Source organism: Gouania willdenowi, chromosome 9 (genome assembly GCF_900634775.1).
Source record: "Gouania willdenowi chromosome 9, fGouWil2.1, whole genome shotgun sequence".
Classification (NCBI taxonomy): Eukaryota; Metazoa; Chordata; class Actinopteri; order Blenniiformes; family Gobiesocidae; genus Gouania; species Gouania willdenowi.
This window is the reverse complement of record NC_041052.1, coordinates 15,900,390-15,918,041: the sequence shown is the minus strand read 5'-3', so window position 1 is coordinate 15,918,041 and position 17,652 is coordinate 15,900,390. Positions and strand designations below refer to the sequence as shown.

The 17,652-nt window shown below is 37.4% G+C and overlaps 1 protein-coding gene across 1 annotated transcript; it reads left to right on the top strand.

Moving 5' to 3' along the window:
* Positions 1-15,980: 15,980 nt before the first annotated feature.
* tcima (transcriptional and immune response regulator a) lies at positions 15,981-16,855 on the top strand. Its single transcript, XM_028457853.1, has one exon. The coding sequence runs from the start codon at positions 16,073-16,075 to the stop codon at positions 16,373-16,375; it is 303 nt and encodes a 100-aa protein (XP_028313654.1). The 5' UTR covers positions 15,981-16,072; the 3' UTR covers positions 16,376-16,855.
* Positions 16,856-17,652: the final 797 nt, after the last annotated feature.

The window sequence follows — 17,652 nt, the reverse complement described above, 5'->3', positions numbered from 1 at the left end:
GAATATCACACTTCTCATGTGATACTTATGAGGCAGAACTGGGACCTAATGTCCCTAACAATCCTTCAATCACCCAGTCATGTGGCTGTACTGACCGTACACAGTGCCTCATCATTCACCTGCCACCCCGTGGACCAGTGACCTTAATATGATCCACCTGATCCAAAGGGGCCCACAGAAGCCAGCACTAGTTCAGGACTGTCATTGCTGAGGATCACATGGACAGATGAACAGCAGGCTGGGCCTCAGGGCCCTCTTGGTGCAACCGGTCGCGAATCCAGCGGCAGCCGGATTGAGCCGGTTCAGCACAACGCTGCCTCGCATTGCTCGAGCTCGTCGGGGTTGAGAGTCATTTAATCTACGCTCTCTGCTCAGTCCGTGTGTGAACATGTGAGAGTGGGAGGGGCACGGGTTACTGTAGCAGCTCACTCGTCAAACAAAAGACCGGTGATTCCAGTGATTCCGACAAACCCTTTGTGATGATTACAGTGAAATTATACTCATTTACACTGCCTAAAACTATTATTTCACCTAAACCAAGGATTCTTTTAATTTGATGTTTAACAACCTCAGTAAAGGAACACCTTTTTGAACATTTTAACTTTTTTTTGTAGATTGAACATATTAATATTGGGTGACCACATTTTTAAAACTCAAAACTGGGACAGTAAGTGACCAAAGAAGATGACAGATTGTCAAAAGAAGCTATTTACATGTTCTTTTATTTGTCTTGGAAAAAAAAAAACCATAAACACATAAATTACATTTATTATTTCTTCCTTTTGGATGAAATGTATTATTGCAATGGCTGAATCAAATATAAAGTGACCATCAGTATAAAAAAAGCAACATTTTAAGTTAACATAAAATTGTTTTGAATAATAATAATACAAACTAGTTTTGGCGTGTTGAAAGAGAAAGCATGAGAGGAAGCGAACGAGTAATACTGTCAATGCCATCGACCAATCAGCATTGAGTTGCAAACGCGTGGAAGACCTTTGAGCTTTGTAATTGGTTTATATTGCCATTGCTACTATGGCAACCATTGTGATTGACAACTCATAGTCCACAGAGATCATGTTTTTAAGCAAAATGCACTGCTTTCAGGGTTTTTTCTGTCAGCAGCACCACAACAGACGTCCATTTCTTATTAAATGGGAAAAACGGTACTCAACTTGTGAAAAACCGGGACAAATCAATGGTTTAAGGGAAATCAACTGGGACACAGGACCTAACTCTGAAAACAGGGACTGTCCTGGGTAAATCAGGACGTCTAGTCTCCCTATATTAATATATAGAGGGTTTTCACGGCGTGTCATCAACCCGGAAGTCGCCATATTGGAGATACTCAGCAGGTAAACAAAGGGAACACACACAAACAAATTCCGAATTTCGAGAAGAAATGGTGAAATATTGCCATGTTTTTGGGTGCATCAATCGGTCAGACCCTGAAAAACATTTGGAGTTTTCTCGACTTCGAGAACGTATAGCAAATCAGGGAGAACAATTCAGTCAGTAGTTCTACATCAGGAGAGAAGTGACATGAAACTAGCTCACTGCTTCTGTTCGACTGAAACAGTGTTAGCACCTCAATGCTAACCGCCTCATCTGGAACGGATGATTTCAGCTACGTTTCCGTGAGAAATATAGCGCTGCAGTCCCTTATCTGCCGTCTTGCATTTAAATCCAGCTTTAGGTTGTCCAGTTTGATCTTCAGGGAGTGGACATTAAAATGCAGGATGGAAGGAAGCTGCGTTCTGTGAGGATTAGCTTTTAGCTAACGTCTCCTCCGCTGGCGGACACCGCTGGTACGAGGCTCCGCTGCTTCACAGACAACTGGATGTAGCCGGCGTAGCATTCCGAGGCTCCGTAGTAGGTCCAGAATAGTCGCATCTAACAGACTATAACTGTTTGATTTGCCTAAATCTAAGATTGCCTGGTGGTCGTATACTACTTTAGAGAAACTACGCTGCAGGTTCACTGTGAAAAACTGACCGAGTTATCTGCCGATATATATCTTTAAAATCTAAATGATCAAAATAACAATGGCAACATATAATATTGTTTTGTTTGTTTGTCTTTTTTAAAAAAAGTGCTGTTGATTGTATCTGGTCAGTGTATGTTTTGGTCATTCAATTTTCCGTTCAGAAAAGAAAAAAATTGTAATAGTTTTCCTGTTTCTGGTTTTAAATGAACTAGTACAGTGCCTGTCGGAAGTATGTATTCATATAGTGGGGGCTTAAGTAGAGTTAGCAATTATGGTCAAATGAGTATGTGTTTGAAGGATGGATGTACAAAGAGGTGTACATATTCTGTACTCTGTAGTGTTATAAAGGGGTTTATTTGTGGGTGCAAAGTGAAATAGCGTGTGCAATTTCTCTGGTTTAATTTTATGGGACCTGCGCCTGATAAATTGGTAAATAAAGTTTGCACCAATGTTCGCTAGACTTAAGCAAATAGATAATAAATGTCATCCCCTGTCCTAAGACCCTCCTTTGGCAAGGAAAAACTAAAAAAAGAAGCCCAGTGGGAAAATTAATTACACACAAACATGTCATGTACATCCAACAAACTAGAGACACAGAAAACTGGTGGGTTTTACATCAAAAGTGCCCCTCAGCAGTATCTTCTAATATTCTGCCTGTGGCACCAATGGAGCACAGAATGTAACAGCCTCATGCGCCTCCCCACATGCTTTTGTTTTGCTTTTCCTGATTTACGTAGGGTGCGCATTAGGTTATAAACACGTGTTGAAAAATATCATAGTTATAATCTTTCCCTGTAAGTTATAGTTGTAGTAGTAGTAGTAGTAGTAATAGTAGTACAGGGCTCTCAAGTTTTGAACTCAGTTCAGAGTGAGACTTTGGCTGCAGTGGCGGTTTAGGTAGAATCTGATAAAAGACACATACATAAATAAATAAAACATAAAACTATTTAGTTAGCATTTAATAAGTGTGTGTGTCTCTCCTCAGGCTCGGATCTGATAATAATTCACAGAAAACGTCACATGATGCAGCACCTTCTTCTACCAGCTCTCTGTGTTCCATGCAGGAATGAACTTGTAAACTATACACTGCAGACATCTGAACAAGGACACACACACACACACACACACACACACACACACACACACACACACACACACACACACACACACACACACACACACACACACATACACGCACACACACACACACACACACGCAGCAATTTTCTAAGGAAGATCTACACAAATGCCGCGGCCTAACATAGACTGCACTCTATTGGCTGATGACAACTCGGCCATCAGAACGGACAGGTAGGAGGGCTGCTGTACTCAAGTTAGGTTGCACAGAAATGTCTGTGTTTCAACTGATAAGTTTCCTTTACTACATGCAGGCAGCTCCTCACTGCCCCACATCTAGATATCAGTCCACTTACAGCTTTTTATGGTCACTTTTTACTGGAACCAGACTGATACACCGCTTTGTCAATTCTTCTTAACTATACTTACTTACTATAAAGTCTGACCAGAAAGACAATTCTGGGTTAAATTTGCTGATGCTAAATGCTACACATGGACATTTATTAACAAACAGCTGATCAATATGTGACACTCATTAATCATCTGAGCTTTACATGTTGTTCTGAGAAGTAAAAGCAGCGACTCCTAAAACTAGTATTTTGTTTCATATGATATATGAAATATCATAGTTTTCTGTATCACCAAAATAGAAAACTCGATACATCTTCAATCTCGATTTATCGCCCAGCCCTATAACAACATCTTAAAATGTATTTTAAAAACATTAAAATCAGTTTTTTTTATGATTTACAGCATTGAATGTGATGAACAGATATGAATTATATATGAAAAATATTGATATATGATGATGTAAATGTGTATTATCAAAATGAATAATAAATACTAACACTGCCCCCTGTTAGGCGGTATAGGTGTGTGAGGGAGCTGTAGTGACCCCTCCCTCACTGTACAGGATTATGCACTCCATCTCACCTACATTTATATCATTTGGTATATTAATAATTTGATCTTACTGATTCATTCTTTCAGTTTTATTTGTGACCTTGACTTCTCTTTCTTTGAGGCCAGTGGCACTTACATGAAGCCAGGTGCAAACAACCAGCGCAATCAGACAGAACCATGTGTGGCCCAGAGGGAGGGGAGTGTTAGGAGGAGAAAGCTTAAATTAAAAGGGTAAAGTATCAATAATACGTATTTGGTAAAACTTATGATAAAAAAAGAAAGATGTATTTTGTTAAATGTTTTTGTTGAATTTGTAAATATCTATTGTGGGTGTTTTAAATGGGCTAAATGTGGAACTCACCCACTCATGGACTAATGGGTTAGTCCATTATTTATTTAGAGGCTGTAAATGTGAGTTTGTGTTGATTTTTTGCTGTTGCTTGTGAAGGGAACACTGTTTGTTCTGTGTGGTGTGAAAAATAATGTCCAGTGTTTGACATTAGCTGTGTTAACCAGTAAGAGAACCATTTAAATATTACAAGGGGGAAGACTAACCATAAAATACCTCATTGTTTCTGCAAAATATATAATAGCTATATATATATACACACACACATGGTATATGGTAAAACTTTATATTAATATTGTTTATTTCAGTAAAAATCAAGATCAAAATAACCTAAATATTTGTAATAATGTGATTAAATAATTCGTGAATAAAGGAAATGAACATGAAATGTTGGAATAATCCTGATTTTAAACCTCACTGTAAAGTGTCATTGAGTTCTTTAACACAATTTCTGACACATGGTGTTTTATTGAAATAATTGTAAGCAACTATTTGAGATTACTTTGAAGCTGTGCTGAATGAGCACCAGGATAAGATAAGCCTGTTAGAAGCGGGGTGGTGGCACAGAATAAATCTCCATGGCAATTTAGGTGTTTTTCCAGAATATCAGTGGCTGTGTTTCCATAACCCATGGAAATGTGCAAAATCTAAATAGTGCATTGAAAACTGGAATGCACTGCAATGGAAACCCTTGAATTTTGGGATAAAACCCTCAAATATCGCTAAAAAGTTTTTACACTTTCACAAGGAGGAATTTCAGACACAATATTAAAATGTGTCGCAAAAGCGCAGTGGAAACACATTTTTTGCAATTGCACGTCACATTTCTTACCATTATGCTTCAAAATGATATATTAGGTGTGAAACAACAAAGGAATATGGAGTGTCTCCCGCAAAGTCTTGCGAGAGGAGGAGGTGCCATGGGAGTTGCGAGGCTCCTGCTGAAAACAAGTTTCAATGAAAACACGTTCAAAGCTTTGTCGGCATTTAGAAATATCGCTTTTATTTTTGCAAAAATCTGTAATGGAAACACAGCTAGTGTTAGCTTGTCTTAAACCCTTATCTAGGTTTGGTGGAATACCCCTTGGCTCTGTTGGTTTATGGTCCAACCAGGCTGTGATATCTATGATGGTACAGTATCTCCTTACCTTTTTCTGTTTTCACTTTCTTTTCACTAAATCTAACTGTTCCTGACAGATCATCTCCAGCCCTAACGTTGGATCTGCTGGTAGTTTCCAACAGTTTTTTCATTGTTCCCTTGAGATGTCTGTGTTGTAGCAGTCTTGATATAATTAAGATGAAATCGATTTTGAAAGGATAGCCATATTTCATTGTCCAGATGTGAATGGTTCTTAAAACGCAGAGAATGAACAGTGAACTTCCCAACCTGACCACAGCTTTGTATTTAAGCTGTTTTTACATTGAACACGAGGAGTCTTTCTTGGCAATGCAGTCAAATTAGATCGTCCATGATTAAAGGGTGAGACATCTGAAACGATGTGTTCCTTTTATAGGCACCGTAAACATAAGTAAAAGGTTAAAAACCAGAGTGTTTTACCATTTTGCCCTTTTCTGAAAACCCTGACACGAATCAGGCTTTTGGCTTTCCCAAACGCAGCCCTTATTAACTATAATAGCCCTTTTTTTTTTTTTTTTTACAGCTCTGACTGAACCCTTCGCCCACGCGATTGGCCAACATTCTCAGAAGTGAATATTAATGTGAGTGAAACGGAGTTCATCAGCACCTCTGCAGTGATGGTCCTGAGTCAGACCCTTGACCTTTTCCAGCAGATGTGTCCACTGTCCCCCACAAATTACAATGCAACACAAACACACTTCATGCCCTGAAAGCAGAGCTGGCAAAAGTACACACATCTTTTACTTTAGTAAAAGATCACATATTGGCGTTAAAAACTACTCTGGTTCAAGTTAAAGTACTGATTCACCTTCTTAACTTAAAAAAAAAAAATTTCATGTATAAAAATGTTCACTTGAACTTTTATACATAAAGGCTGACAATACGCAGTCATTATTATGACATTACACATGTCATTAGCATGAATAAGGTGTTATGAAGGCTGTCATTAAGTGTTGTTCGTTACCCTAACCTTAACCCTATCCCTATCTAACGCCACTAGATCCCTCCACCTAACCCAAAGAAATGCCAACATAGCTCCAAAGGTGTCATAAATTTGCGAACGACTCTCAATAACAGCTTAATGACAGCCTTCATGACACCTATATTCATGCTAATGAATGCATGTATAAAACTTTAAAAAAAAAAAAACATTTTTTTTAAAAATTTTTTATCTTAAACGCGTGTTGCCCTTTTGATGAGTCAGCATTAAAAAACCAAGAAAAACAAAAACAAAAAACAAACCCCATCATATTAAAGATTGTTTTTTAAATAACATAATAAATGTGCAGACAAATAAAAAAAACTGAATTATCTTGGCAGAACATATATTACATATATCACAAAAATGTGTCATATAATATATGTTAAGCGACTATTTAGAAGTTGTCGGTCAACGTACCCTCCGGAACAAATTTTAAAAAGACAGAAATGAGTGTGTTGTGTGTTCTGTGCGTCTGATATACCACATACCATTTTATCTAGAACCAATTTATTGAAATACCAGTTTCAGGTATTGCCACTCACTCCTTCCCTCCATTATACAGTACTTAAGCTCCACACTGGTCAGCAGACTGGCTGAACAGATTACACAACACAATAAGCACAATATGCACAACAATAACATCACATCTCACTCTCGCTTTAAAACAGTCAACACTTTCCCACCCTTTCTATTTCCTACCTTGTCTCCCTCCTCCCTGTTCCCTTCCCCCACCGAGATGTAACACTGCCCATTTTCCTACCCTGACTCCGTCTTCCCTGTTCCCCTCCCCCTCACCTAAGTGTGACACTGCCCTCTCTTCTTATATTCTCCCTTTGATAAAGTGTTTCTTAAACTTCCTAAAGGAGGGCTGCTGATGGTCACAATTATGCAATAAAATAATTTCATTTATTTAATTGCAATAACAAAACATGCATAGCTGTCTTTAAAAGATTACACTTCTTGTAGTGTTGACCTTTGACAACATGTGCAGACAAAGTTAAAAAAAAAAGTACGAGTAATAATACACGCCACAGTATCGGACCCGCTAACAATACCAATATCGAACGACCCTTATACAAAGTACATATTTTTAAAGTTAGTTATTTGGGGACACATTTCAAACTTGGATGTGTAGAAAAGAAATAGTTTACATGAAGTATGAACTATTTACACAAAAACAAATTGTAACAAAAGACAAAAAGAAAGATTTGACCTATTACAGTTGAATTACCGTACAATAGCCAAATATTTTATACACATTTGCAGGTTTTTGATCAGGAGATTGAAAACTTAAAGAATTTAATTACATATGTGCTTTTAGTCTTTATAGTCAATTTGAGATTTTCTTTGATAATTAAGACCATTCTGATTAAATTTGTAACTTTAATTTGTTTTTACACTTTCTTAATAGGTAGCAGTTCTGCTTCCAGATACAGTTTTTTTATAAATAATTGAAATAGTAGCTACAGTCTGAACTCAGTCAAGTCCAAAAACAAAACAAAGCAGTTTACCATGTGTAATAACTAGAAAGTACAGATATTTGTCAAAAAATGCACAAAAGTAAAAAGTAAAGTACAGATAATTGAAAACCCTATACTTGAGTACCATAATAAAGTATTTGTACTGCGTTACCTCGACCCAAATGTCCTCTCCTCCCTGTGTTACGTTATATAAGTGGCCATTTGCTGAACAGGCTTGTTTGGGTGTTTGCTGTCAGCTACAGATTCCAGTAAGGTCCCTGCAGCCGGATATAAACACAGACCTGAATAAAGGCTCACATTCTCACACCCTGACCACAAACCCCTAGGGCTTCATTATGAACCTGGGTCTGTTAGTATTTTACTGCCACGCAGATGCAGTGAGTCATTTAGTTCAGTTTACATCAATGCAACAGCTGCTTTCATTAATACACTTCACCAGAATTCATTCTCCCTTTACAGTACACACACACACACACACGCGCTACATATCAATGGACAAACTCAAAAACATCCACATCATCTCCTGTTCTCCACTTGGTAAACACTGTCTTTTACACTAATGTGGTTGCTTTTAATATTAACAAACAAATGTTGCCTGTATAACAATTACGAGACAAAACTGAAGAAATTAATTAGTTTTTCAACAACACATTTCATTTTTACTTGTTTTTGTTACAGTTTGGCTTCTATGCAGATTTCTGTTCAAATCAAAAGTAATTCTTTAAAATCGACTTGATAATATAATTAATTCCCATTGTGGCACACAAAGAATGATCTTGACCTAATAATAGCACTGCCCATTTTACTCTGTGTGCTGCTACGTGCTAAGCTAACCATTACACAGGAGACTGTTTGTTGGTTGGGAACTGCTGATTTTTCTTTGTTTTTTTTTATCATATTTTATGTGAACATTTGTTGACATTTTTGAAGCTAAGATATCGTAGAAATAAGAAGACTACACAAAAATATAAACTTTACGAATGAATGGCAAAGGGAAACTCTTGTTGTCTGATTGGAGTGGCCTTTAAACATTCATTGTTTTGTTATCGTACCTAATAATGGTACGATAACACTATTAAGATATTGTTTGTCAATGTGAAAGCTTTTTAACTGCACTGAATGGGGATTTGTTTATTGGCAAAGTTAACCATTGTTATCAGATGGTTTCAGATGACAAACATACACATACCTACTTGAGGAGTCTCTGTTTTCTGGAATAGAACTACTGTATCTGTCCCTACCTGTTTCTTTCTGCCAAGATCTTTTGAGATGGAACATCAAAATGAACTTAAAAGGCAACCACGCTCTTCAAGAAAAGTCCTTCATGAAAGGTTGATTTAACCACATCTACCAAACAGTTGATTGTAGATCTGTGCAATTGCAGGGGCTGCTAACCGTCCCTGTCAGTTCATCAGTGGTTGATGAGGAGCTTCAGTATTGGCAGGTGATCTTGATCAAATGACACGTTCTACAAAATAAATGGCATCACATTCGACAATCGTCCAGCCCAATCACTGACAATAAAATAAAATCCCAGCACAGATTATTTTATGGACAATAAGGATGTTTTGCTTGAGGTACAGGTGACCACTGTCTGGGAATTACATTTATACTGTACATTATGAAACTTTCCTGTTCGGAGAATTTCTAAGTTCCTAAGCTTTAAATACTTGTACAATCTGTACCTTATGTGAACATACATCCTCCCGTCGTTTGTCCCGCAGCTCCATTTCTGGCTTGTCGACACGTCCAGACACGAGGCTTGACAAATCTACTATCGGCATAGATAACCCTGAACACTGACCCTGTTAGCTAACCCTAACCCATAACTGAAACTAGTCTAATGTAATATAATAAAGGTATAACTGTGACCATGTGAGAGTTTCGATCAACCAATATTTATTTTTGTTGACTAAATTCATAATAAAAAGCGTAGTTTAGTAAGGATTACTAGTAAGGAATACGTCCACTGACATCTGTATGAATGCACACAAGGAGAGTTCATTACTTAGTTTTACTGGTATTTATTACTGATAAATTAGACTTGTTCTATGTAGATTAATTCTTTTTTTAATTTACACATTAAAGTAATTGCTTTCATTTGAGTCACTTGAGTCATTTTCGCCTGCATGCTTGATCTGTTGAGTCGTCCTTCACCTAAATCTTTCTGACTGTTTCCAGGGTGGCAGCTAACCGGATCATAGAACCGAATCATTTGAGTCACGACTCTTCCAGGGAGTTTACAATCCGGATCCCACAACCGGATAGTTTAAGCCCTGACTTTTACCCGTAAGTTTGATGCCAAGATCAATCAACTCCTGAGTCCTGTAACTTGATCGAGTCCTCATTAGGGTTCCTTATTTCTACTGAGTGCACTACCCAAGTTATACATACTGTATACAGTATATGGTATATTTGTAGTCCTTAGTGTTTCTGGTGGTTAATGGTGTTTCTGAGATTCTGCCGTTTTCAGGGCGATTTTTCTGACTTTCGTCCTTTGTGTTCTAGGGGTGTGTCATATAAGAAACCTCACGATTCGATCGGATTACAATTCATGGTCCTACGATTCGATTAATCAACAATTATTACAATATTAATGATTACCACGATTTTCAATACATCTTCCCCTATTCAGGGTTTCTTTTTCCCTAACTTTGTGGCTATTTCGTACTTTTAAACAAGGTATATGTGTCAGTATCCATTAATTAAAGTAACCAAACAGATGTATCACCATTATCTTTATTTATGTAAAATCACCAAATCCAACAGTAATTATATTACAAAATAAATAAATATAACAATATAGAAATATTAGTGTATTCAGCTAATTCAACCTGAACCCACACAAAAAGTTATCTTATTCAATAAAAATAAATACTTCTTCAAGAGTTCCATAAATCTCACAAGAAAATAAACCTCACTTTAACTTTCATTCCGTGAGCAGTGGTCGTGTTCCTGTCATTTAGGTATTATGAAAAACTATCAATTTTTAACATTTAGGAATCGTTATCGAATCGTGAATAATCTAATAATCGATGTATTGGCACACTTTTTTTGTATACTTAGAAGTAGCCTCTCAGAGGACTCAGGTAATAGACACACAGGATCCAACAGTCAGTAGAAAGATTGAACTCTTTAACCCAGATTGTTTAACAGGCCAGCTCTCTTTTACCCATATTCATTGAAATATGTCTAAATATTGTAAAGGTCGACACATATGACTTTCTTCTTGCTACTTGAGCCAAGCCTGTCAGAGATAGATACACAAGGGAGTAAAGCCATTGTCTGCTGAGCATAGCGCTCTGTAGGGAGCAGGCTGACAGGACCTCTGAGCTCTTGTTAAATGTATTGTCTTTGTGTTGTAGTAACACTTCAATCTCTGGTTAAGACAGGAGAGCCGGGTCAGGAGCTCAAGGTTCCAGTTTCCGTCCACCCGCTCCAAACTCATTGTGTACCTTAGAGACGACTTTGAGGCTCATAAATATGCCGTCTCGACTCCTTTCTTTGAGGAAGTGCAGCCACACTGTCTGACTGCAGTCATAACTGTCATAGAAGCTCGAGACGAGGCAGGAATCCTGCGGCGGCGCATTGTTAGGACGGAGTGGGAAAAACAACGCTGTCAGCAAAGATCTGGGCATTGTTTCTGTAAAAAAAATTTCTCGCTTATTGTTCGATTCAGCAAACAATGTCAGCACCACATGCCGCACATAGCAGGCCAAGGCTTCACTGTGGAGGAAGTAAGGACAAACGCCTCCACTTCCTGTGCCACCAATGCTGCTGTTGTTCTTTGGCCAAATAAGGCATTAGTTGGTGTTTTGCAGCTGAATAAGTGACATTTTTCTGCTTTCTACTCTTGCACAAGGCAGATACTTTGTTATTTATCAAGAGTCCGGAACTTGGCGTGTGTGCGTGTGTGTGGCCCCACTACCTTATCAGCCCGGGTCAGCCTCAGCTGCATGGGTCACCCCGAGCTGTAAACACAGCTCAATAGGCCTCCTGTTTGAAGTCCAAAATGTAAGCCAAGTATATATTTAGCTCACTGCTGTCTGGATGGAGAAGATGTAAGCAGCTGGACTCATTTTGGGAACTGTAAAAAACACTGTTGGATGATTAGACAGCAAATAAAATAAGCTGCCTAAAAATAACTCTACAGAATGTGTGTGTGAAGGGTTATCATGAGGTTTGCAAAACAAAGATTACATCGTAAACATCGGGCTATTTTAGAGCATTTTAAGGTCTTATTTTCAAGTGCATATTTCAAGGGTTGCTTGGGGTAAATTGTCAATGGTGCCCTCTGCCCTGTGCCCTCAGATAACTGGGAAAGGCTACAGGCCTCCATGACCCTGGTGGATAAATAAAAAGGCTGATGGATCAACTTCTGCAACATTGTAAAATGTTTTTTATGCCTAAAGCACGATGTAAACTCAACCTGAATCTAAATAATACTCTTTAGTTATCATTAGTTGTGCAATAGTAAGGATCGTTTTTGGGGTTAGGCTCATGGTGGCACTGGCCAAGTGTTTATGGCGTCACCCGCTCTGTGTCCAGTGCCCACAGATAACTGGGAAAGACTCCAGCACTCCATGACCCAGATGGATACCTAAGTAAACAAGCTGATGGTTTATAAATGAAGAGTGTAAGAAAAAAACCACCAGGCCACAGGATAGTTTCATTGGCAGGGTAACATGTGTACGTAACCTAAAACCCAGTAATGCGCATTGATGAACTTGAATCATGCAATAAAAGAGTACAATGTGGTTTCATTTTTATCTCATTTAATAATATGTATTGTTCCTTCATGTGAAAATTGTTAAAAAATGCATTCCAATGCATTAAGAAACCTGGGAAATGAGACAGAAATATATTGACAGTAAACAGGAATTTAAAAAGAAACTTAAATACAATTTTTAGAATGGTTGTCTGTTGAGTGGTTCTGTTTTGTTTTCACAACCTGGCACTTTACTGACACACAAAAGCCTTTTTTTGTTGTCCAGTCGTGTAGTGAATAATTTTTTTTTCTCTTAAGTTATAAGTTTCAGCTTTTTCAATTTATAGTTTCTGAAGATTTTTAGGGAAAAGTTTTTGTTGTGCTTTAAATGCCATTTTACTTGTTTGAAAAGCTACAAATTCTGCTAATGTGAGTCATTTTGATTTATTGAATAGTGGCTCAGTATGGTCCAAGTATCCTGTATCAACATAACGTATTGTTTGTTTTTGAAGTGAAACTAGTGGTTGTAATCTTGTTTCGTGGTTATTTCCCCAAATTTCTGCACAGTATATGAGAGATGGTAATACTATTGAACAATAAAGTGTGTTGATCATTCCTATTGTTACATAAGACTCCTGATAAAGTGATGATACTGATGTGTGTGTGGTGATGCTTCTGCTGAGGATCTATCGATTGGACAGGTGTTGTTTCAGCCTCCCTCCAGGCCTAACTCCATGTTTGTCCTGAATTAACTAACCTCATATCATTGTGGACTTGGACACTGTATTCATGCAGAAAAGGATCGATGCAGCACAGAAAGAATTGAAATATTCATTCACAAATAAATACTATTGACTATTCAAGCTGAGCTTAACTTGCTGACTGCTATCAAATGTGCAAAGGTTGCACTTATAAAGTATTCACATTGTCAGCATTGAAAAGGTGCAATAGAGTTCAAACTGAACAACACATTTACAGGTAATTCTAATGTTGCAACCGTAAACACGAGTTTAAATCACCTATGGGTGTATGATGCGTAGCCCCTATCCAGGGCTGTTGTTGTGGTGAAACACTCAGTCCTGTGTGTAACTACATACGGGCAGAACAACAAGTCGCACCCAAACTCAGGAATGCTTCAAGCAGACACAAGTAAATAAATACAAACACTTTGTTAATATGTCTCAAGTCTCTTTTTGCTAAACACATGCAAGTAAATTGTTGTAAACACAGGAAAGCAGTTTCAACTTTTAGGCTTTTCACAACACAAGCTATGGAATTACTTGATAAAGGACAACTTCAACTGCTGGTTAATATTAGAACATGTTTTTTTTTAATTTTTTTTAAATGGACCACTAAATAAATGATTTTAGAAAAAAAAAAATAAAAATTAATAAATAAAAATAATAAAAAAATTGTATTAAAGGATAATACTGATATATATATATTCAGGAAATGAAAAGAAAACAAGTATTCCCGCATAAGGACTATTGTATTACATGTGTATGACTTTTCTCTGAATTTTCTTTTGTATCTTTTAATTATGACTCATTACATAACCAGGACTGTTTAAGCACATACTTATAGCTTTTCGTCTCATAATTGACATTTTATTATGTGACTTGTATATTATGATTTTTTACCTTCACATTCTGATTTTTTTATTCATTCATTTCCAGACCCACTTATTCCTGTTCATGGTCGTTATAAGTGTAATGCATAGACTTTGAAATCCCATAGTCGTGTCTTTTGTTTAATCTTGTTTCCTTTTATCAAACTTTTATTTTTCAATTATGTACTTTCTTGTTATGACTTATTACTTGAGTAGTATTTTCAGGTATCTGTACTTTACTAATTATTTTTGTACTCAGTACTTTTTCTCTCCTGTCCACGTTCTAGGTTTTTGAAAAAGCAGTGATTTAATGCTGATAATGTAAAGTCATGGTTAGTGGAACAAAAGTTACACTAAACATTTCATTTTGTTACTTCTTTAGTGTGTATTAAATATACCTTAATGCTAAAATGTTACTATAAGTCAAATGAATAAATAAGTGTTGTGTTGGTGAATGCAGCTTAGACTTCTTACCTGTATTTGTTTAATTTGTTTGTGAATAATGGTGATTTTGTTGGTTTGATGTGGTTTTAGTTAACACAAATCTAAATGTTATGTTGTTCATAAACATTTGCGCGTATGATGATTAAAATTACGTTGGATATTTCCAATTACTTTTGACACTCAAGTAATTTTTATGCAAATAATTCAATATTTTCAATTAAGTAGTATTATGACTAAGCTACTTTTACTTGTATTGAAGTGGTTTTTGACAATAAGTATCTGTTAAGGGTGTAATGATTCATCCATTTGATCGATGAATCGATTTATATTCCTACAATCCAACTACATGGATCTGTGTTTGGCAAGTTGCCCCTCTGGATGATGTTAATCGATCTAAAATCGTTTTAAAAGGTAATCAATCAATTGTATAGATACAGGGAAATAATTCATTGGATTTAAGCACGGCAGACTTTATATGGATATGTTTTAAAAGTGCTTTTAATATTAAATTCATTACTGCTGACGCTGTCTGTGATGTCTGTGGTTGCACTTTTTTTATCTTAATATTGTATTATTTCGATGTTGAAAAACAAGCAGAAGAGCGAGGTAATGAAACCTGATATGTATTTTTTCTATTATTATTGAAAACGTTGAGCATTGAAAATTAGAGTAGAAAAAGATAACATTCTGTTCATTTAAACTGAAGGTTTGGTTGGACTTTATTCTAATAAAATGTGAATACATTTGACATTAAATTATGTTTAATTGTTTGTTTATGTCCATAATAAATGTATAGATGATTCCCTTACAAGAAACATCAGGAATCTATAGGAAGGCTTACCTGCAATATCCAGTATCCAGGTATTTATTTCTGTCACGTTGGTTGAATTAACGTTTCAGATCGAATCGTTCTAAATGAACCATTATCGTCCTTGAATCGAATCAGCAAAAACAAATTGTGATTCAAATCTAATTATTCCTAAAACAAATCGTCACACTCCTAGTATCTGTACTTTTACTTAAGTTATTGTATTTTGTCAACCTCTGCTTAATAGCATAATTATGACTTTTTCACATCTAATCATTGTGTGATTATGTGTAATTTTATGACTTGCTTTTGGCATTTATTAATATTAATCATCATTACATGGCGGATGGGCTGTGTGTGATTCCTGACAGAGATGAGGTGATGTTTTGCAGACTGGTTTCGTCAGTCTGAGCCACAACAACAGGGGGCGGGCCTTGGAGTGACGTCACCATGCAGAGGGACGTCTCACCGCGGCTCTATAAATACCCTCAGCCCAGGAGCTCAGAGTGCAGACTAACGCTACTCTGTCATCATCGATACCACTACCATCCACACACACACACACCGAGGGCTGCAGAGCGGAGACATGTCGTCCTATGTGTCCTCTGAGTCCCGCAGGGTCAGCCCCGCCGCGCACGGCAACAAGTTCGCCACGGCGCACCGCAAAAAGGCCGCGGCAAACATCTTCGAGAACGTCAACCAGGACGCTCTGATGAGGCTGTTCCAGAAAACTGGCGACATGAAGGCGGAGGAGAGGGTGAGGAGCATCTTCTCCTACAGCCAGGACCCGGACGAGACGTCCCGGGCTCTGATGGCTCTGAAGCAGCGCAAAAAGGACAAGTTCCTGCAGATCGCTGGGATGTTGCGGCAGCTGCTGAAACTGCGCTGATTGGTGGTTCAAGCTCTGTTTGTGAGCCGAGCTGAACTTTAACACTGTCTGTGTGACCGGAGCATCGGTCACCGAGAGATGCCTTCACCTGCCCGGAGAGGCAGCGGGAAGCCCAGCCTGGTGGAGGGCTGTGGCCCCGCGGTCTGGAGGGGATGACAACCGGAGGAGAACCCCCCCCCCCCCTTCCCCCCTAGAGGAGGAGGCTGGATCCAGACCTGGAATATGACGGGAACGATGTTCCCACTTTGTGACTTGAATTGTGCGTCCGTGTGGATGCGTGACTGAGCAGCAGCATCAGCATCAGTGTGTTAAAATGCTGCACCAGGAGCCGATGCTGAATGATGGACTCCCACTGTGCCCAACATCAATGCCTGTCCTCAACACATGCCTTTTCTCCCAAAGCTTGTCTTCTGTTGTATGAACACTCATTGGTGGCCACTACAATGTTTTTTTTTTTTTTGTCACCAACATGTTGTAGCACAATGCATTTAGCATTCAATGCTGTTTCTTTTTGTTTGTCTTTTTTAAAATAAATTATTGCGTTTTATACAAAAGTGAAAAAGCCTTGTCTGTCCTAATTACACACCTTGTTCACATGCATTACATTAAACTCGTAACATAAATTAATTATGGAAGATTATGTTGTGTATTTGAGTTTCAACAAAGGCCTGTTAATTGTATTAAAGAACACTGATATCTATTAGGGATTATTGAGGGCCTCATTCATGATACATTATTGGGTCAGGTAACCTAAAACAAGACAATAGTTGAAAAAAAAACAAAATCATATTTGGGGTAAAAATAAAATTGATGATACACTGTCTTTAATTTGGGACATATAATTATTTTAGGGAATAATTAAGCAACTACAGCAACTATTGAACTCATCACGAAAGTTTAAACATAAAATAATAATTATAGAATAATAGGCTATAAAATAATAACACCCCACAACCCTGAAAACAAACAAGCAGCTCAGAAAATGAATAATAATAACAATCCACACCTCAGAGTCAAATTTAACAATTACAGTAAACGATGCACAATCACACAGAGATGAAAAGATAGATCCCATGTAGATGTCAGAATCTAAACCATTTTTTTTTTTGTTTAATATTAATAATAATAAATCCTATTTTTTAGCTTTTCACAATAAAAGTCTTGGATATAGACCTGTAATCTACCATAGGTTTATTTAACATTTATTCAGGTATAGATTTAAATGCAGGTAGATCAACATCTACATCATTTGCTAATAGCTCCTTCAGTGTGTGTGA

Coding starts and splice junctions, on each gene's coding strand:
- tcima (XM_028457853.1), top strand. CDS start 16,073: ATGTCGTCCTATGTGTCCTCTGAGTCCCGCAGGGTCAGCCCCGCCGCG.